At 48.1% G+C, this 22,533-nt stretch overlaps 2 protein-coding genes across 2 annotated transcripts in view; both read left to right on the top strand.

The window, feature by feature from the left end:
• RDH13 (retinol dehydrogenase 13) overlaps positions 1-163 on the top strand; it is a 38,129-nt gene extending 37,966 nt beyond the window's left edge. The window contains exon 9 of the transcript XR_008622204.2: positions 74-163. The gene's annotated coding sequence lies outside the window, so the exon portion shown is untranslated. The remainder of the gene's footprint in view (positions 1-73) is intronic.
• GP6 (glycoprotein VI platelet) lies at positions 52-18,175 on the top strand. Its single transcript, XM_063599685.1, has 6 exons — positions 52-331; positions 4,550-4,834; positions 6,891-6,992; positions 13,597-13,656; positions 16,573-16,623; positions 17,141-18,175. Exons 1-6 carry the CDS (start codon positions 238-240, stop codon positions 17,383-17,385), a joined length of 837 nt encoding a protein of 278 aa, XP_063455755.1. The 5' UTR covers positions 52-237; the 3' UTR covers positions 17,386-18,175.
• The last annotated feature ends 4,358 nt before the right edge of the window (positions 18,176-22,533 follow it).

The following is a 22,533-nucleotide window of genomic DNA, read 5'->3' as shown; positions in this document are numbered from 1 at the left end:
TCCGCCAGCGCGGGGGCAGCGGGGCCCTGGCGGGGTCTGCGGGGAGGCTGACCCAGCCCTGCTCCTCTTCCAGGACCGCTCCCCAAGCCCTCCCTCCAGGCTCTGCCCAGCTCCCTGGTGCCGCTGGAGAAGCCAGTGACCCTCCGGTGCCAGGGACCTCCGGGCGTGGACCTGTACCGCCTGGAGAAGCTGAGTTCCAGCAGGTACCAGGATCAGGCAGTCCTCTTCATCCCGGCCATGAAGAGAAGTCTGGCTGGACGCTACCGCTGCTCCTACCAGAACGGAAGCCTCTGGTCCCTGCCCAGCGACCAGCTGGAGCTCATTGCCACCGGTAAAGGAAGGGGGATCGGAGCCTGGGACTGCGCGGTCCTCCATTCAGGACACAAATATGGGGGACATTGAGGGCAGGGGTTAGGGTGAGGCAAACGAGGCACTGGCCTAGCGGGTGGTGGTGCCACGACATTTATGGATCAATGTGAATAATATTTTATTTTTTGGACACAGGGTCTTGCTGCGTCACCCAGGGTGGAGTGCAGTGGCGCGATCTTGGCTCACTGCAGCCTCCACCTCCAGGGCTCAAGCGATTCTCCTGCCTCGGCCCTCCAAGTAGCTGGGATTACAGGTGTGCACCACCACGCCCAGCTCATTTTTTATGTTTTTATAGAGATGGGGTCTCTTGACAGTTTTCACAAAAGGCATTAAAATACAAAAGAGAGAGAGATAGGGTCTCGCTATGTTGCTCAGGCTGGTCTCGAACTCCTGTGGGCTCAAGCAATCCTTCCACCTTGGCTTCCCAAAGTGTTGGGATTACAGGCATGAGCCACTGCATCTGGCTGTGAATAACATTTTCATGCAATTTTAAAAAAAATCAAAATAAAGTGCAAAAACATCCACGATGAAAAAAAACCAGAATTTCAAATAAAGGCAGAATCAGCCAGTGTCTGTGCCAAGTCATACCAGAGTCTGTGCCAAAACGAAAAACAGGCGCCCCTTTATCTGTTTTAATGCACTTAAAAAAATTAGCGATGGGATCTTGCTACGCTGCCCAGGCTGCAGTGCAGTGGCTGTTCACTGGAGCAGTCATAGCTCACTGCAGCCTGGAGCTCCTTGCCTTAAGCAATCCTCCTGCCTCAGCCTCATGAGTAGCAGGGACTACAGTCACAGGCCACCATGCTTGGCTCGGGATTCTTTTTAAAACTTTGTTTTGGAATAATTTTTAGACTGACAGAAAAGTTCCAAAGATAATATTAATGGAAATATTTCACCCAGGATCCCCTCATGTTAACATCTTACATTTGTTACAACCAAAAAATAAACGTAGCACTGGTCCCAGTGGTTTACACCTGTAATCCCAGCACTTTGGGAGGCTGAGGCGGGAGGATTGCTTGAGCTCAGGAGTTCAAGACCAGCCTGGGCAACATAGTGAGACCTCATCTTTAAACAAAATTAAAAATTAGTGGGGCATGGTGGCATACGCCTATAGTCCCAGCTACTCAGGAGGCTGAGGCAGGAGGATCACTTGAGCCAGGGAGGCCGAGGCTGCAGGGAGCTGTGATCATGCCACTGCACTCCAGCCTGGGTGACAGAGTGAGACCCTGTATCAAAAAACAAACAAAAAACTAACCATAGACACAACTATGTTATATCAAGTAAACTCCAGGCTATTTGAATTTCACCAGTCTTTCCACTAATATCCTATTTCTGTTCCCAGACCCCGTCCAGGGCCCCACAGTGCATTTAGTATTTATGTCTCCTTAGACTCTTGATTGGTGCAAATATTCTAATTTCTTTTCTTATTTATTTTTTTTTTTTAAGAGAAGAGGTTGGGCCGGGCACGGCGGCTCATGCCTGTAATCCCAGTAATTTGGGAGGCTGAGGTGGGTGGATCACTTAAGGTCAGGAGTTTGAGACCAGCCTGGCCAACATGGTGAAACCCCGTCTCTACTAAAAAAAAAATAATAATAATAATAATTAGCTGGGCGCGGTGGCGCACTCCTGTAATCCCAGCTACTCCGGAGGCTGAGGCAGGAGAATCGCTTAAACCTGGGAGGCAGTGAGCCGAGATTGCACCACTGCAGTCCAGCCTGGGCGACAGAGCAAGACTCCGTCTTGGAAAAAAAAAAAAAAGAGAAGAGAAGAGGTCTTACTATGTTGCCCAGGCTTTAGTACACTCGCTATATTCACAGGCATGATCATAGCTCACTTTAGCCTCAAACCCCTGGGCTCAAGTGGTCCTCCCTAGTAGCTGGGACTATAGGTGCACCCAGTTAGTGCACTTTTAAATGGTTATTTTCTAGAAGTAGGTTTTGGAAATATCACTGATGCGCTTGCATCCACAAAAGCCTAGAATGTAAAATTCTAATAAATCTTCCAGGGGAATAAAGTATTCAAACAGAATAATGTGAGTTTTAACGACCTACTCGTCAAATTTTCAATAATTTTTTCAAATATGTTAATTGTTTGGGAATAATTAAGTTTTACATCCCAGGAGAGTGCCTCACTCACGCCACCCTAATTCCTGGCCAGCTGCACTGTGGTCTATTCCGCGTTGTAAATACTGCCTCCCTCCCCTCTTCCCTGCCTCACTCCCCTCCACAGCATCACCGGCCTCCTCTCTGCTACTAGAATGGACCAGCCTGGCTGCCTCATTACTTCTTTCGGGGTCAGACTCAAATGCTCTCTTCTCACTAAGTATATCCCCCACCACCCTAGTCAAAGTGGCTCTCCTCACTATCTGGTATGTGAAGTATACCTTTTTTTATCTTGGTGGTGGTTGTCTATTTTTAATTCCTTGGTGGTGGCCGGGCACGGTGGCTCACGCCTGTAATGCCAGCACTTTGGGAGGCCGAGGTGGGTGGATCACCTGAGGTCGGGAGTTCGAGATCAGCCTGGCTAACATGGTGAAACCCTGTCTCTACTAAACATACAAAATTAACTGGGCATGGTGGTGCATGCCTGTAGTCCCAGCTACTCGGGAGGCTGAGGCAGGAGAATCGCTTGAACCCAGGAGGTGGAGGTTGCAGTGAGCTGGGATCACGCCACTGCACTCCAGCCTGGGCAACAGAGTGAGACTCTGTTTCCCAAAAAAAAAAAAAAAATATATATATATATATATTGCACTCCAGCCTGGGCGACAGAGCGAGACTCCGTCTCAAAACAAAACAAATGAAACAACAAAAAAAGAATACAGACAGACACATAATAGTTGCTTAAGTGAAAATTAAGAGAAAATATTGCTGAGTGAATGTTACAGTTATCAGGCAGCTTATATATTTCTTTCCTTCCTTCCTTCCTTCCTTCCTCCCTCCCTCCCTTCCTTCCTCTTTCTTTTTCTTCTTGTTGAGTGAATGTCATAATTATCAGGCAGCTTATATTTTTATTTTCCTTACTTCCTTTCTTTTGCTTTCTCTCTCTGTCTTTTTTTGAGACAAGGTCTCACTCTGTCACCCAGGCTAGTGTACAGTGATCATGGCTCACTACAGCCTCGCCTTCCTGGGCTCAAGTGATCCTCCCACCTTGGCCTCCCAAAGTGCTGGGATGACTGGTGTGAGCCGCCGCACCCAGCCTCAACCTTTGTTTTTCTGACTCCTGTGTGCAGGCATGCATCACCACACCAGTCTATGACAACACCCTCACATCAGAGTAGTGTAGGTTCGTGTTTAGGAGTGGAGACCCTGGAATCAAACTCCGTGAGTGCAGATTTCAACTCTGCCACTTATGATCTTGGACAAGTTTTTTATTTATTTTTAAATTAAAATATGTCCAGCTTTGTTGAGGTATAATTGAAAAAAATGGAATATATCCAAGGTGTAGAAGTTGATGTTTTGATATACGAATCCACTGTGAGACAGTTACCACTAGCAAGCTAATTAACATACATCACCTGACACAGTTAACTTTTTTGTGTGTGAGAACACTTATAATCTACCCTCTTAGCAAATTTCAGCTGCACACTGCAGTATTGTTACCTAGAGTTGGACAAATTATTTAATGCCATGTGCCTTAGTTTCATTTATAAAATAGGGACATTAACAGTGAGGACTCCATAGGTCTCTGAGGATTCACCGAACTGATATACATCATGAGTTTGGAAGGCACCCGGAAGCTGGCACTGTCAGCCACATTTACAATGTAACAATTGTATGTGGCAATACAAGCTTACAGCACAGTATAAGCTTAAGCTATTTACTTCAGCGCCTGCTAGGCAACGGGCACTCTGCAAATTACTGTGTACTGTCTCATTTCAGTCATCCCCATTTTAACAGAACAAGGCAGCGAGGCTCAGATACGGAGGGAGATTTGTCTCCAGGGCCACCAGGCCCCTACAGGCAGAACTAGGATTTGCACCCAAGCACTAGGACGTGAGCACAGCCTCCTTCCTCAACCACTGGGTGACTCGACCTCTCTGTGAGCTTGGGTGGGGGAGTGCGCTCTCTGGGAGGGATACAGCCAAAAAGCTCCCCAGCTCTTAGGCAGGTGTGGGGACCTCCCCAGTCTCAGCTGAGATGCTGGCTGCTGCCTTTAACATCAGACTTTATTTTTCTCCCAGGAGTTTTTGCCAAACCCTCGCTCTCAGCCCAGCCCAGCCCGGCGGTGTCCTCAGGAGGGGACGTAACCCTACAGTGTCAGACTCGGTATGGCTTTGACCAATTTGCTCTGTACAAGGAAGGGGACCCTGCGCCCTACAAGAATCCCGAGAGATGGTACCGGGCTAGTTTCCCCATCATCACGGTGACCGCCGCCCACAGCGGAACCTACCGATGCTACAGCTTCTCCAGCAGGGACCCATACCTGTGGTCGGCCCCCAGCGACCCCCTGGAGCTTGTGGTCACAGGTAGGGGTAGTGCAGACCAAACCTTTCTTCCTCAGCCTTTATAGGTCCTGATGGCCATTCCAAGGGAGGGGCCGTAAGTGGGAAGGAAGTGGGAGAGCAGGAAGCCCTGGGCTGCAGGGGAGGGGCCGTAAGTGGGAAGGAAGTGGGAGGGCAGGAAGCCCTGGGCTGCAGGGGAGGGGCCGTAAGTGGGAAGGAAGTGGGAGGGCAGGAAGCCCTGGGCTGCAGGGGAGGGGCCGTAAGTGGGAAGGAAGTGGGAGGGCAGGAAGCCCTGGGCTGCAGGGGAGGGGCCGTAAGTGGGAAGGAAGTGGGAGGGCAGGAAGCCCTGGGCTGCAGGGGAGGGGCCGTAAGTGGGAAGGAAGTGGGAGGGCAGGAAGCCCTGGGCTGCAGGGGAGGGGCCGTAAGTGGGAAGGAAGTGGGAGAGCAGGAAGCCCTGGGCTGCAGGCAGCTGGGAGAATGGAGGTTTCTTTTTTTTTTTTTTTTGACTAAGTCTCACTCTGTCACCCAGGCTGGAGTGCAGTGGCACGATCTCAGCTCACTGCAACCTCCGCCTTCCGGGTTCAAGCGATCCTCCTGCCTCAGCCTCTCGAGTAGCTGGAATTACAGGTGCCTGCCACCATGCCCGGCCAATTTTTGTATTTTTAGTAGAGACAGGGTTTCACTATGTTGGTCAGGCTGGTCTTGAACTCCTGACCTCATGATCTGCCCGCCTCAGCCTCCCAAAGTGCTGGGATTACAGGCGTGAGCCACCGCGTCGGCCTTGGCTACCATTCTTAAAGGGGGTTTCTTTCAAAAGAGAGCAGCATACCTCATAATGTGGTTATATACATGCAATGGAATATTATGCAGCCTTAAAAAAGAAGGAAATTCTGACACAGACTACAACATGGATATACCTTGAGGACATTATGCTAAGTCAGTCAGTCACAAAAGGACAACTACTGTATGATTCTACTCAAAGAAGGTATCTAATGTCAACACTGTAGAAACACAAAGTACAATGGTGGTTGTTAAGGGCCAGAAAGAGGAGAGAGAAGGAATTAGTGTTTAATGGGCACAGAATTTCAGTTTTGCAAGAAAAATAAGTTCTAGAGGTCAACATATTGTACCACAGTGTGAACATACCCAACGCCACTGATCAGTACATTTAACAATGTCATATTAAATCAAACAAAATACATAATTTAGTTTTTGGTAGAAAAATCTGTTTTGCCCCCAGGGTCACAGTGAGGGGTAGGACACAGGAATCCAGAAGAAATAGAACTGAGGTTGAAAAAGGCGGACGGGAGCTGCATGCATTTCCTTGTTAATAGCCCAGAATGTGCCAGGTGTGCTTTACAAATGCTGCTGCTGCTTTTTTTTTTTTTTTTTTTTTTTTTTGAGAGTCTCACTTTGTCACCCAGGCTGGAGTGCAGTGGAGTGATCTCAGTTCACTGCAACCTCCACCTCCTGGGTTTAAGCGATTCTCCTGCCTCAGCCTCCCGAGTAGATGGGATTACAGGCACCTGCCATCATGCCCAGCTAATTTTTGTATTTTTCGTAGAGACAGGGTTTCACCATGTTGGCCAGACTGGTCTTGAACTCTTGACCTCAGGTGATCTGCCTGCCTCGGCCTCTCAAAGTGCTGGGATTACAGGTGTGAGCCACCACGCCTGGCTAAGCCTTTTTTTTTTCAGATGGAGTCTTACTGCGTCACCCAGGCTGGAGTGCAGTGGTGTGATCTCAGATCACTGCAACCTCTGCCTCCTAGGTTCAAGTGATTCTCCTGCCTCAGCCTCCCGAGCAGCTGGGATTACAGGTGCGCACCACCACACCTGGCTAATTTTTGTATTTTTAGTGGAGACGGGGTTTCACCATACTGGCCAGGCTGGGCTTGAACTCCTGACCTCAAGTGATCTGCCCTCCTCAGCCTCCCAAAGTGCTGGGATTACAGGCATGAGGCACTGCACCCAGCTCAAATGCTTATTAACATCCACAACAGTCCAGTGATGTAAGCTACTTTAGGCTCATTTTTCAGGTCAGGAAACTCAGTCACGGAGATGTTTCTTTATTTGTTCAGGACCCACAGCGACAGAGCACAGATTTATCTCATTTTCTGATTTCCCAGGATCCTCTGTGACCCCTAGTCGGTTACCAACAGAACCACCTTCCTCGGTAGCAGGTAGGTTCTGCAGGGTCCATTCTGGTGCACAGCGTATGAGGTACACGGACCCCTTCTCTCTCTCCTCTCTGCCTAGACTTCTCGATTTAATTCAGTTGGTTCTTTCACAGATTTGCTTTGTTTTAAAAATCCTTTACTTCTGCCTGTAAACAGGGTGGGTGTCCTAAGTAGTTAGATGTTAAGATGCCGCCCCCAATCCTACTCTAGGTGGATGGTTTATCACATATAACATGCAGAAGAATAATCGGAGTGGCTTGCTATACTGTGGAGTCCAGCTGGTTGAATATGGGCGACAAAAACAAACTAACTAACTAACCAACCAACCAACCAACTAACCAACAAACCTGTAGAGTCCGGGACTCTGTTTCTGAGTCACTGATTGCATTGATCAGCGGTTCTCAAACTTCCATGAGCATAAGAATCACCTGGAGGCTTAAAGAACAGATTTCTGAGCCCCCAGGGCTTCTGCTTCAGTAGGTCTGGGGTGAATCCAGTCATTTTCATTCCTAGTAAGTTCCCAGGTGATGCTGATGCTATGGCTCCAGGATGCTGCTTTGAGAACCACTGCGGTAAGTTTTGTGTGAGGCGTGTTATCCCCTCCACTTTCACAAACATCTCAGCTGAATACGGTGTACCAGACTACGGCCTGCACTTTAAGAATATCATATGCTAGGCTGGAGGCTGGGCGTGTCTAACATTCCCTGTGTCTCAGAGTGAAGCACCAAGGCAGGAGAAACATGCTGGAAAGAGCCGAGGTTGATAAGGATGAGATTTGCGGGGTTGAGGGCAGAGTGGGGGCTATTATGCCTAGTGGGCAGGGACATGGAAGATGGTCACATACTGTGTGTGTGCATGTGCGTGTGTGCGTGCATATGTGTGCGTGTGTGGCATGCATGTGTGTGTGCATGCGTGCATATGTGTGCATGCGTGCATGTGCGCGCGTGCGTATGTGTGCGTGTGTGCGGCATGCATATGTGTGCGTGTGTGCGTGCATATGTGTGCATGTGTGTGGCATGCATGTGTGTGTGCATGCGTGCATATGTGTGCGTGTGCTTCTGACTGAATTTTTGAACTTTCTCTTTTGAAATGGTTCTAGAGTCACAGGAAGTCTACAATGATAGAACAGAAGAATCCCATGTGCTCTTTTTCCAGTTTCCCCTAATAGTTACATCTTACATAATTAGAGTACAACATAAAAACCAGGAATTTGACATTGGCATAAAGTAGGTGTCTAGTTCTATGCCAATTTGTCACAGTTGTAGATTCGTGTCACCATCACCGCATTCACTGTACAGAACTCTTCCGTCTCACAAGGGCCTCCCTTGGGCTACCCTTTTATATTCACACCCACACCCTTCTCCTTCCCTTGCCATCCCTAACTCCTGGTATCCATTAATTTGTTCTCCATCTCTATAATCTTCCATTTCTAGAATCTGATGTAAATGGGATCATCCAGTATGCAACCGTTTGAGATATCCTTTTGTCACTCAGTGCAATGCCCCTGAGGCCCATCCAAGCTGCTGTATGTATCAATGATGTGTTCCTTTTGATTGCTGAGCAATATTTCATGCTATATTAGGCCGATTTTGTGCTGCTATAAATACCTGAGACTGGATCATTGATAAGAAAAGAGGCTTAATTGGTTCATGGTTCTGAAGGCCGTATAGGAAGCAGAAGGCTGGCTTCTGCTTTTGGGGAGGCCTCAAGAAGCTTACAGTCATGGCAGAAGGCAAAGAGGGGGTAGCTGTCTCATGTGGTGGGAGCAGGAGCAAGAGAGAGAGAGAGTTGGGACTGGGGGACATGCCACACTTTGCAATAGCCAGATCTTGTGAGAATTCACTTACTATTGCAAGGAAAGCACCAAGCAATGAGGGATCCACCCCTATGATCCAAACACCTCCCACCAGGCCCCCACCTCCAACATTGGGGATCATAATCCAGTATGAGATTTGGTGGGAACACATATTCAAACTGTATCACATGGCATGCACATACCACACGCTGTGTTGAAATCAAAATCAAAACAAGGTGTATTAAATAGGGAATCCTTTCCCCATTGTTTGTTTTTGTCAGGTTTGTTGAAGATCAGATGGTTGTAGATGTGTGGTCTTATTTCTGAGATCTCTATTCTGTTCCATTGGTCTATGTGTCTGTTTTTGTACCAGTACCATGCTGTTTTGGTTACTGTCACCTTGTAGTATAGTCTGAAGTCTGAGCCTGAGGCCTCCAGCTTTCTTCTTTTTGCTTAGTATTGTCTTGGCTATATGGGCCCTTTTTTGGTTCCATATGAATTTTAAAGTAGTTTTTTCTAATTGTGTGAGGAACGTCAATGATAGTTCAATGGGAATAGCAATGAATCTATAAATTACTTTGGGCAGTATGGCCATTTTCACGATATTGATTCATCCTATCCATGAGCATGGAATGTTTTTCCATTTGTTTGTGTCCGCTCTGATTTTCTTGAGCAGTGAATTGTAGTTCTCCTTGAAGATGTCCTTCACTTTCCTTGTTAGCTGTATTCCTAGGTATTTTATTCTCTTTGTAGCAATTGTGAATGGGAGTTCCTTCATGATTTGGCTCTCTGCTTGTCTATTGTTGGTGTATAGGAATGCTTGTGATTTTTGCACATTGATTTTGTATCCTGAGACTTTGCTGAAGTTGCTTATCAGCTTAAGAAACTTTTGGGCTGAGATGATGGGGTTTTCTAGATATAGGATCATGTCATCTGCAAACAGAGATAGTTTGATTTCCTCTCTTCCTATTTGAGTATCCTTTATTTCTTTCTCTTGCCTGATTATCCTGGCCAGAACTTCTAATACTCTGTTGAATAGGAGTGGTGAAAGAGGGCATCCTTGCCTTGTGCTGGTTTTCAAGGGAAATGCCCATTTAGTATGAAATTGGCTGTGGGTTAATAAATGGTGCTGGGAGAATTGGCTAGCCATATGCAGAAAATAGAAACGGGACCCTTTCCTTACACCTTGTACAAAAATTAACTCAAGATGGATGAAAGACTTAGATGCAAAACCCGAAACTATAAAAACTCTAGAAGAAAATCTAGGTAATACCATTCAGGACACAGGCACGGGCAAAGAGTTCATGACAAAAATGTCAAAAGCAATTGTAACAAAAGCAAACACTGACAAATGGGATCTAACTAAACCAAAGAGCTTCTGCTCAGCAAAAGAAACTATCATCAGAGTGAACAGACAACCTACAGAATGGGAGAACATTTTTGCAATCTATCAATTCACAAAAGTCTAATATCCAGAATCTACAAGGAAGTTAAACAAATTTACAAGAAAAAAAAACCATAAAATAGTGGGTAAAGGACATGAACAGTCACTTCTCAAAAGAAGACGTTCATGCGGCCAGTAAACATACCGAAAAAAGCTCAACATCACCAATCATTAGAGAAACGCAAATCAAAACCACATTGAGACACCATCTCACACCAGTTCAAAATGGCGATTATTAAAAAGTCAAGAAACGCCGGGCGTGGTGGCTGACGCCGGTAATCCCAGCACTTTGGGAGGCCGAGGCGGGCGGATCACAAGGTCAGGAGATCGAGACCATCCTGGCTAACATGGTGAAACCCCGTCTCTACTAAAAATACAAAAAATTAGCCGGACGTGGTGGCGGGCACTTGTAGTACCAGCTACTTGGGATGCTGAGGCAGGAGAATGGCGTGAACCCAGGAGGCGGAGGTTGCGGTGAGCCAAGATTGCGCCACTGCACTCCAGCCTGGGCGACAGAGTGAGACTCCATCTCAAAAAAAAAAAAAAAAAAAAAGTCAAGAAACAACAGGTGCTGGCGAGGCTGTGGAGAAATAGGAATGCTTTTACACTGTTGGGAATGTAAATTAGTTCATTGTGGAAGACAGTGTGGTGATTCCTCAAAGACCCAGAACCAGAAATCCTTTTTCCTTTTTTTTTTTTTTTTTTTGAGATGTAGTCTTGCTCAATAGCCCATGCTGGAGTGCAGTGGTGCGATCTCGGCTCACTGCAACCTCCACCTCCCGGGTTCAAGCAATTATCCTGTCTCAGCCTCCTAAGTAACTGGGACTACAGGCGCCTGCCACCAAGCCTGGCTTTTTTTTTTTTTTTCTTTTAGTAGAGATGGGGTTTTACCTTGTTGGTCATGCTGGTCTCAAACTTCTGACCTCAGGTGATCCACCCGCCTCGGCCTCCCAAAGTGCTAGGATTACAGGCGTGAGCCACCGCACCCGGGCCACCTTTTTTTTTTTTTTTTTTTAAAAACAGAGTCTCACTCTGTCACCCAGGCTGGATTGCAGGGGCATGATCTCGGCTCACTGCAGCCTCTGCCTCCAGGGTTCAAGCGATTCTCCTGCCTCAGCCTCCCGAGTAGCTGGGACTGCAGGTGCATGCCACAACGCCTGGCTAATTTTTGTATTTTTGATAGAGATGGGAGTTTCACCATGTTGGCCAGGGTGGTCTTGAGCTCCTGACCTCAGGTGATCTGCCCACCTTGGCCTCCCAAAGTGCTGGGATTACAGGTGTGAGCCACTGTGCCTGGCCAGAAATACCATTTGACCCAGCAATCCCATTACTGGTTATATACCCAAAGGAATATAAATCATTGTATTATAAAGATACATGCACACATATGTTCATTGCAGCACTATTCACAATAGCAAAGACAAGGAATCAACCCAAATGCCCATCAATGATAGAAAGGATAAAGAAAATACGGTACATATACACCATGGAATACTATGCAGCCATAAAAAGGAATGAGATCATGTCCTTTGCAGGGACATGGATGGAGCTGGAAAACATTATCCTCAGCAAACTAACACAGGAACTGAAAAGCAAACACTGCATGTTCTCACTTGTAAGTGGCAGCTGAACAATGAGATCACATGGACACAGGGAGGGGAACACCACACACTGGGGCCTGTAGGGGGAACTGGGGGAGGGAGAGGATCAGGATAAATAGCTGATGCGTGTGGGGTTTAATACCTAGGTGATGGGTTGATGGGTGCAGCAAACCACCATGGCACACGTTTACCTATGTAACAAACCTGCACGTCCTGCACATGGATTCTGGAACTGAAATTTTAATTGGAAAAAAAAAAAAAAAAACAAGGTTTATTAATGCATCTCACACGAAGAGAAATAACAAAGACCAAATAATACCCACACTCTCATTATCCCACCGAGAGCTGAGCATAAACTAGTTTTTGCCAAGCTGGTTCCACCATAAAAAGACTCCCAGGATAGTACCCACTGCAACAAGAGCTTCGTATTTATCAGCTGAGGCAGTTCAGGAATATTTTGGTGGCCTCAGGAGGCCCCTGGTTAAGAAAATGGCCTGGCCGGGCGCGGTGGCTCACCCCTGTAATCCCAGCACTTTGGGAGGCTGAGGCGGGTGGATCACAAGGTCAGGAGATCAAGACCATCCTGGCTAACACGGTGAAACCCCATCTCTACTGAAAATACAAAAAAATTAGTCAGGCGTGGTGGCGGGTGCCTGTAGTCCCAGCTACTCGGGAGGCTGAGGCAGGACAATGGTGTGAACCCGGGAGGCGGAGCTTGCAGTGAGCCGAGATTGCGCCACTGCACTCCAGCCTGGACGACAGAGTAAGACTCTGTCTCAAAAAAAAAAAAAAAGAAAAAGAGAAAAAGAAAATGGCCTAAGTTGGAAGGTGGAGATCCCGTGTTCTGAGGCTAACACGAGCTCATTCTTCCTCTAAGCTCACGAAGACATGGATCCACATCTTATTATTCAAACTGAGATATAATTCACATACCATAAAATTCACCATGCCAACTAGGATGACTATGATTTTTAAAACAAAACAAACGGACAAGAAGTATTGGTGAGGATTTGGAAGAACCTTCTTGTATTGCTGGTGGGAATATAAAATGGTGCAGCTGCTTTGAAAAACAGTCTGTGGCCAGGCGCAGCCTGTAATCCCAGCACTTTGAGAGGCCGAGGAGGGTGGATCACAAGGTCAGGAGATCGAGACCATCCTGGCCAACATGGTGAAATCCCACCTCTACTAAAGTACAAAAAAAAAAGTTGGCCAGGCGTGATGGCAGGCGCCTGTAATCCCAGCTACTCGGGAGGCTGAGGGAGGAGAATCGCTTGAACCCAGGAGGTGGAGGTTGCAGTGAGCTGAGATCGCGCCACTGCACTCCAGCCTGGGCAACAGAACGAGACTCCGTCTCAAAAAAAAAAAAAAAAAAGAAAGAAGTCTGGTGGTTCTTCAAAAAGTAAAACACAGAGTTACTGTATGACCCAGTGATTCCACCACCCCTGGGTGTGTACCCAAGAGAACAGAAAATTTATGTTCACACAAAAACCTGTACGTCAACGTTCACAGCAGCAATATTCATAACAGCAAAACGTGGAAAAAACCCAAGGGTCTATCAATTGCTGAACGGATCTGCTTCTTACTAAGCCGGTCATGGAAGATAAGTCTTACACCTTTCGAATTTGTCTGTCTTCAGTGTCTGTGCAGTGTGTCAGAGAAAGGGGTTTCAGGGAGCCTAGATATCTCAAAAGGGGAATGGAGATATCTAGAGGATATAGGGAACCACGGGGAAGACCTAACATTGTTTTGCTTTCTTATAATTCTTAGAATTCTCAGAAGCCACCGCTGAACTGACCATCTCATTCACAAACAAAGTCTTCACAACTGGTGAGTAACCAGGCATTTCATGCTCAGCAGAAAGGAGTGTGAGGACGGAGCTCTCTCTTCCATTATCTAAGCCTGTAGGCTTTTAATCACTTCACCGAACTGTCCGTCTCTTACCAAGAAAGTCCTTGGTGTGAGGCTAGAGCATGGGTGCAGAGTGGAGCTCTGAGGTTCAGAAGGAGGAGCATTTTGGGTGATGGGCCATTTCAAAGATGGCGGAGCCAACGCTGTGGCGGGACGACCGCCACCCATCCCTACGCACTGCTCCCAGGATGAAGTCCTAGGCTTTGGACTTGGCTGTGATCCAGGTATTTAATCTCGCTCCCCACTGTGTCCAGGTAGAGCCCGTGCTCGGACGCACACAGACTGTAGGCGCCTGGACATAGCACATCTTCTAACCGCTCCAGGCCTCTGCAGATACACTTTCCTCAGTCTCTTTCCCCTTGCCTGTCCTGGAAAATCTCCATTTCCTTCCAGACTAAACACCTTCACAGATTCCCTGATAATAGGTTAGATACCTCCACTGGGCCCACATGACTCTGACTTTCATGAGGCACCTGATCCCACATAGTTCTATTTTTATTTTTTATTTTTTTGAGGTGGAGTCTTGCTCTGTCGCCCAGGCTGGAGTGCAGTGGTGCGATCTCGGCTCACTGTAACCTCTGCTGCCCGGGTTCAAGCGATTCTCCTGCCTCAGCCTCCCGAGTAGCTGGGATTATAGGTGCGTGCCACCACACCTGGCTAATTTTTGTATTTTTAGTAGAGACGGGGTTTCAGCATCTTGGGCAGGCTGGTCTTGAACTCCTGACCTCGGCCTCCCAAAGTGCTGGGATTGCAGGCATGAGCCACCGCGCCCGGCATATCCCAGGGAGTTCTGTGATGGAAGCCTTCCCTATCTTCAGTTCGGAACCTCCCAATCACCCTCAGGATGCAGTTCCAATTCCTCAGCTTGCTATTCTGTGAGCTTAGATATCCAGCCCCTGTTGATCCCTCCAATTTTGTCTGCATACCTTCCACGCATTCCCATGCTGTTCTCAGCCACACACAGTCACCTGAAGCTCTTCTGGAGGCTTCCTAACCTCTCCTGACTCTGCACCCAACCCACTCGCTCTGCCTTTTCTTCCATTTCCCCATGGCATCAATTCCTCAAGAAAGCCTTGACCGTCCAGGCTGGATCAATGGTTTCCTCTGCTCTCGCTCAGTGTCTTGTGGGCTGCCTATTACAGCAATTTTCACAGTGTATTAAAATTATCACTTTGTCTGTAATCCCAGCACTTTAGGAGGCCAAGGTGAGTGTATCACCTGAGGTCAGGAGACCAGCCTGGCCAACATGCTGAAACCCCGTCTCTACTGAAAATACAAAAATTAGCCGGGCGTGGTGGTGGGCACCTGTAATTCCAGCTACTTGGGAGGCTGAGGCAGGAGAATTGCTTGAACCCAGGAGTTGGAGGTTGCAGTGACTTGAGATCACACCACAGCACTCCAGCCTGGGCAACAGAGTGAGACTCCGTATTTTAAAAAAAAAAATCACTTTACTTTTTGGTCTCCTGCAATAGTCTGGGAACCGCAGATGGACAATGTCTTATGGTTTTTTTGTCTTTTGTTGTTGTTTTTGAGACGGAGTCTCACTCTGCTTACTCTGTGATCTGTGATTTCGGCTCACTCTGCGATCTCAGCTCACTGCAATCTCCGGCTCCTGAGTAGCTGGGACTACAGGTGTGTGCCACCATGCCCAGCTAATTTTTGTATTTTTAGTAAAGACGGGGTTTCACCATGTTGGCCAGGATGGTCTCGATCTCTTGACCTCAGGTGATCCGCCCACCTCGACCTCCCAAAGTGCTGGGATTACAGGCATTCAGCCAGTGTCATGCCTGGCCTGACAATGTCTTATTAATATTTGGGTTCCCATGGCTCAGCACATGGCTGAGTACCTGGCGAGTCTCAGGAGATACTTGAGGAATAAGAGAGCTGGAGGCTGGGCGCAGTGGCTCACGCCTGTAATCCCAGCACTTTGGGAGGCCTAGGTGGGCAGATCACAAGGTCAGGAGTTCGAGACCAACCTGGCCAATATGGTGAAATCCCATCTCTACTAAAAATACAAAACTTAGCTGGGCGTGGTGGCGGACGCCTGTAGTCCCAGCTACTCGGGAGGCTGAGGCAGGAGAATCGCTTGAGCCCAGGAGGCGGAGGTTGAAGTGAGCCGACATCGGGCCACTGCACTCCAGCCTGGGAGACAGAGCCAGACTCTGTCTCAAAAAAAAAAAAAAAAAAAAAAAGCTGGCACGTATGAGGTGCTCATATGTCAAGCACTGTGCTTTATATTTCTACCATTATTATTATCTTGACTTTCACATCAACCTATAAGGGATCTTGTTAATTTTATTGGACACATGGGGAACTGGCTCACAGATGCAGAGTCACTTGCCAGAAAACTGACATCTAATAGGTGATAGAGTTGGAGTTCAAATCTGGAGGACAGCCTGACTCTATAGTTCTTGCTTTTTTTTTTTTTTTGGACAGGGTCTCGCTCTGTTTCCCAGGCTAGAGTGCAGTGGTACAATCCTGGCTCACTGCAGCCTCAACCTCCCAGGGCTCAGGTGATCTTCCTGCCTCAGCCCCCACTGAGTAGCTGGGATTACTGGCACGTGCCACCACGCCTGGCTAATTTTTGTATTTTTTTTTGTAGAGATAGGGTTTTTCTTTGTTGCTCAGGTTGGTCTTGAACTCCTGGACTCAAGCCAGCCTCCTGCCTCAGCCTCCCAAAGTGCTGGGATTATAGGCATGAGGCACCGTGCCCGGCCCATGCTCTTCTTAAATGCTGTGGAATTGTGCCTCCCCGTGTGTGTGTTCGGAGTAGGCACAGTGACAGGGGGCGGGAATATGGTTTCATTTCACACTTAGCCTTTGTTTGGTTCCCAGAGACTTCTAGGAGTATCACCGCCAGTCCAAAGGAGTCAGACTCTCCAGCTGGTGAGTAAGTCATCCTCTCCAGACCCCCTTCCTTCTCACCCGTCTCTTCACCAAAGCCAACTCCTTTGTCTACACAGGGGCTGCAGCTCTCAGATCTTGGGTTCCAGCGTGTAGAGTAAAGGCAGAATATCAGCATATGGGGTTCAGAATTGGGCATTAAGATCAGGTGGGAAGGTTGAGATTTTAAAAAGGGTCAGAGAAAGAGAAATTCCATCTCTTCCCCACCCCTTATAACTGTCCTCTCTTTTGCAATGCATCAGATAACGAGGCAGCATCTGTGTCTGGGGAGGAGTTGTCTCAGAGCCCTGTGAGAGCACAGGAGGGAGAGGTGCTACTTAGAGAATTGGGGTCATCTGGCCCCGACCCCTACTCGGGAAGGGAGGGACCCTCCAGGAAAGCGAGCGGCATCCCCTAGCTAGTAGAGAATAATAGGATCTCTGAGAAGCCCAGATGTGGCTTGGAGGGGGTCCTGGAGGTGGGCTCTTTCACCTGCTCCTGCCTCTCCTCATTCCTCCAGGTCCTGCCCGCCAGTACTACACCAAGGGCAACCTGGTCCGGATATGCCTCGGGGCTGTGATCCTAATACTCCTGGCGGGGTTTCTGGCAGAGGACTGGCACAGCCGGAGGAAGCGCCTGCGGCACAGGGGCAGGGCTGTGCAGAGGCCGCTTCCGCCCCTCCCGCCCCTCCCGCAGACCCGGAAATCACACGGGGGTCAGGATGGAGGCCGACCGGATGTTCACAGCCGCGGGTTATGTTCATGACCACTGCACCCCAGGCACGGTCGTATCCAAGGGACGGATCATGGCATGGGAGGCGACTCAAAGACTGTGGCGTGTGTGGAACATGGAAGCAGGAGGGCAGAGGCTACAGCTGTGGAAACGAGGCCAGGCTGCCTCCTCCTGGTGTTCCATCAGGGAGCCATTCAGCCAGTGTCTGTCTGTCTGTCTGCCTCTCTGTCTGAGGGCACCCTCCATTTGGGATGGAAGGAATCTGTGGAGACCCCATCCTCCTCCCTGCACACTGTGGATGACATGGTACCCTGGCTGGACCACATACTGGCCTCTTTCTTCAACCTCTCTAATATGGGCTCCAGACGGATCTCTAAGGTTCCCAGCTCTCAGGGTTGACTCTGTTCCATCCTCTGTGCAAAATCCTCCCGTGCTTCCCTTTGGCCCTCTGTGCTCTTGTCTGGTTTTCCCCAGAAACTCTCACCCTCACTCCATCTTCCACTGCGGTCTAACAAATCTCCTTTCGTCTCTCAGAACGGGCCTTGCAGGCAGTTTGGGTGTGTCATTCATTTTCCTTAGTGTAAAACTAGCACGTTGCCCGCTTCCCTTCACATTAGAAAACAAGATCAGCCTGTGCAACATGGTGAAACCCCATCTCTACCAACAAAACAAAAAAAACAAAAATTAGCCAGGTGTGGTGGTGCATCCCTATACTCCCAGCAACTCAGGGGGCTGAGGTGGGAGAATGGCTTGAGCCTGGGAGGCAGAGGTTGCAGTGAGCTGAGATCACACCACTGCACTCTAGCTCGGGTGACAAAGCCTGACCTTGTCTCAAAAAATAAAGGGATGAATATGTTAATTACCCTGATTTGATCATAACACATTGCATACATGTATTGAAATATTGCTGTCTACCCCATAAATATGTACAATTATGTATAAATTTTTAAAATAATAAAAATAAGATAATGCACCATCTCCACCCCTCTCATATTTACTTTCTGAAGGAAATGTTAGGTCTTCTCAAGGTAAAGTTCTATATTTATTATAGCATTTAGGCATTTCTTGACCATCTAATGAGTGTAAAACTGTACCACTGGGCCAAGTGCAGTGGATCATGTCTGTAATCCTAACACTTTGGGAGGCCAAGGCAGGAGGATCACTTGAGCCCAGGAGTTCGAGACCAGCCTGGGCAACACAGTGAGACCCCATCTCTACTTAAAATAAAGAAGATAAAAATTGTTTTAAAAAAGGAAAAGAATGGCTGGCCACAGTGGCTCACGCCTGTAATCCCAGCACTTTGGGAGGTTGAGGTAGGTGGGTCACTTGGGAAAAGACAGAAGGATGGCACAAAGAAGTTCCAGGACGACGGCTGTGAATCAGGGCTAGTGAGCACACAGCTTGGGTGAAGGGGGAACGGGAAAGTTGCTTAGAGAAGCCTCCAAATGTAAGAATGGGTCAATTCCTTGTCTTAACATAGTGGAAAATCATACTGAGATGCTATCAGAAGACAGGAAAAATAATTTTAGAGGTCAAGTAAACTAAGTAGATTTTAAAAAGACCAGTATAGCCTAGGCACAGTGGCTCACACCTGTAATCCCAGCACTTTGGGAGGCTGAGGCGGGATCGCTTGAGCCTAAGAGTTCGAGACCAGCCTGGGCAACATGGTGAAACCTTGTCTCATATACAAAAAATATAAAAAATTAGCTGGGTGTGGTACCACATGCCTACTCTCAGGTACTCAGGAGGCTGAGGTTGGGGATCACCTGAGCCCGGGGAGGTTGAGGCTGCAGTGAGCCATGATTGCACCACTGCTCTCAAACCTGGGTGACAGAGTGAGACCCTGCCTCAAAAGAAAATAAAAATAAAAAACATATAAACTTTAGGGGAACAATAACAACAACAAAAATAAAAGAAGCAAGTTATATTACCCGAAAATTCTCAGCTGCGAATATCTGTGGGTATAAAAATGTGATACTGGCCGGGCGTGGTGGCTCATGCCTGTAATCTCAGCACTTCGGGAGGCTGAGGTGGGCAGATCACGAGGTCAGGAGATCGAGACCAGCTCGGCCAACATGGTGAAACCCTGTCTCTACTAAAAATACAGAAATTAGCCAGTCGTGGTGGCACACGCCTGTAGTCCCAGCTACTCAGGAGACTGAGGCAGGAGAATCACTTGAACCCAGGAGGCAGAGGCTGCAGTGAGCTGAGATTGCGCCACTGCACTCCAGCCTGGGTGACAGAGCGAGACTCTGTCTCAAAAAAAAAATGTGATACTGAATGTTGATATGCAGACATAGAGATAAACATTGGAAGAGAAAAAACAGTAAGAACAACACTGTAGAATAACTAAGTCCCCGCCTATTATGATAGGAATCCAGTAAGTCTAAGCTCATTCACATGGTTACATGTTTTTAGCAACCTAATATTAACAAGTTCCTAAAGAAAACAGCTAAAAGTGGGTGTCTCTTAGGCGGAGCAATGGAGGAGATGATTAGTCAGCCACTGCATTTTGTACACACCCTTTTAGTGCTATTGGAATTTTTTAGGTAGGTGCTGTCAGGCCTCTGAGCCCAAGCTAAGCCATCATATACCCTGTGACCTGCACATACACATCCATATGGCCGGTTCCTGCCTTAACTGATGACATTCCACCACAAAAGAAGGGAAAATGGCCTGTTACTGCCTTAACTGATGACATTGTCTTGTGAAATTCCTTCTCCTGGCTCAAAAGCTCCCCTACTGAGCACCTTGTGACCCCCACTCTGCCCGCCAGAGAACAACCCCCCTTTGACTGTAATTTTCCTTTACCTACCCCAATCCTATAAAACGGCCCCACCCCTATCCCCCTTCGCTGACTCTCTTGTCGGACTCAGCCCACCTGCACCCAGGTGATTAAAAGCTTTATTGCTCACACAAAGCCTGTCTGGTGGTCTCTTCACATGGACGCACATGAAATTTGGTGCCGTGACTTGGATCGGGGGACCTCCCTTGGGAGATCAATCCCCTGTCTTGCTCTTTGCTCTGTGAAAAAGATCCACATACGACCTCAGGTCCTCAGACCCACCAGCCCAAGGAACATCTCACCAATTTTAAATCAGGTAAGCAGCCTCTTCTTACTCTCTTCTCCAACCTCTCTCACTGTCCCTCAACCACTTTCTCCTTTCCACTCTTCAATCTCTCCCTTCTCTTAATTTCAATTTCTTTCATTTTCTGGTAGAGACAAAGGAGACACATTTTATCTGTGGACCCAAAACTCCGGCGCCAGTCACGGACTAGGGAAGGCAGCCTTCCCTTCGTGTTTAATCATTGCAGGGACGCCTCTCTGATTATATACCCACGTTTCAGAGGTGTCAGATCACGCAGGGATGCCTGCCTTGGTCCTTCACCCTTAGTGGCAAGTCCCACTTTTCTGGGGAAGGGGCAAGTTCCCCAACCCCTCCTCTCCGTGTCTCTACCCCTTCTCCACCTTTCTGGGGGGCAAGAAACCCCCAACCCCTTCTCCTTCACTCTTAGTGGCAAGTCCCGCTTTTCTAGAGGAGGGGCAAGTACCCCAACCTCGTATCTCTGTGCCCCAATCCCTTATTTCTATGCCCCAACCTCTTATCTCTGCACCCTGATCCCTTATTTCCATGCCCCAACCTCTTATCTCTGTGCCCCAATCTCTTATATCCATGCCCCAACCCCTTTCCCGCTTTTCTGGAAGGTAAGAACCCCCGAACCCCTTCCCTCCGTGTCTCTACTCTCTCTTTTCTCTAGGCTTGCTTGCTTCCTTCACTATCGGCAACCTTCCACCCTCCATTCCTCCTTCTTCTCCCTTGGCCTGTGTTCTCAAAAACTTAAAACCTCTTCAACTCACACCTGACCTAAAACCTAAATGCCATATTTTCTTCTGCAATGCTGCTTGACCCCAATACAAACTCGACAGTAGTTCCAAATAGCCAGAAAACAGCACTTTCAATTTTTCCATCCTGCAAGATCTAAATAATTCTTGTCGTAAAATGGGCAAACGGTCTGAGGTGCCTGACGTCCAGGCATTCTTTTACACATCAGTCCCTTCCTAGTCTCTGTGCCCAGTGCAACTCGTCCCAAATCTTCCTTCTTTCCCTCCCACCTGTCCCCTCAGTCTCAACCCCAAGCGTCACTGAGTCTTTCTAATCTTCCTTTTCTACAGACCCATCTGACCTCTCCCCTCCTCGCCAGGCCGAGCTAGGTCCCAATTGTTCCTCAGCCTCCACTCCTCCACCGTATAATCTTTTTATCACCTCCCCTCCTCACACCTGGTCCGGCTTACAGTTTCATTCCGTGACTAGCCCTCCCCCACCTGCCCAGCAATTTACTCTTAAAAAGGTGGCTGGAGCTAAAGGCATAGTCAAGGTTAATGCTCCTTTTTCTTTACCCCAAATCAGATAGTGTTTAGGCTCTTTTTCATCAAATATAAAAATCCAGCCCAGTTCATGACTTGTTTGGCAGCAACCCTGAGACACTTTACAGCCCTAGACCCTAAAAGGTCAAAAGGGCGTCTTATTCTCAAAATACATTTTATTACCCAATCTGCTCCCGACATTAAATAAAACTCCAAAAATTAAATTCCGGCCCTCAAACCCCACAACAGGATTTAATTAACCTCGCCTTCAAGGTGTACAATAATAGAAAAAAGTTGCAATTCCTTGCCTCCACTGTGAGACAAACCCCAGCCACATCTCCAGCACACAAGAACTTCCAAACGCCTGAACCGCAGCGGCCAGGCGTTCCTCCAGAACCTCCTCCCCCAGGAGCTTGCTACAAGTGCCAGAAATCTGACCACCAGGCCAAGGAATGCCTGCAGCCCCGGATTCCTCCTAAGCCATGTCCCATCTGTGTAGGACGCCACTGGAAATCGGACTGTTCAACTCACCTGGCAGCCACTCCCAGCGCCCCTGGAACTCTGGCCCAAGGCTCTCTGACTGACTCCTTCTCGGCTTAGCGGCTGAAGACTGACGCTGCCCAGTCGCCTCGGAAGCTCCGTAGACCATCACGGACGCCGAGCTTCGGGTAACTCTCACGGTGGAAGGTAAGTCCGTCCCCTTAGTCAATACGGAGGCTACCCACTCCACATTACCTTCTTTTCAAGGGCCTGTTTCCCTTGCCTCCATAACTGTTGTGGGTATTGACGGCCAGGCTTCTAAACCCCTGAAAACT

Source organism: Pan paniscus, chromosome 20, assembly GCF_029289425.2.
Source record: "Pan paniscus chromosome 20, NHGRI_mPanPan1-v2.0_pri, whole genome shotgun sequence".
Taxonomy (NCBI): domain Eukaryota; kingdom Metazoa; phylum Chordata; class Mammalia; order Primates; family Hominidae; genus Pan; species Pan paniscus.
Note: the sequence above shows the minus strand (reverse complement) of the source record. Positions and strands in the feature narration are given on the sequence as shown.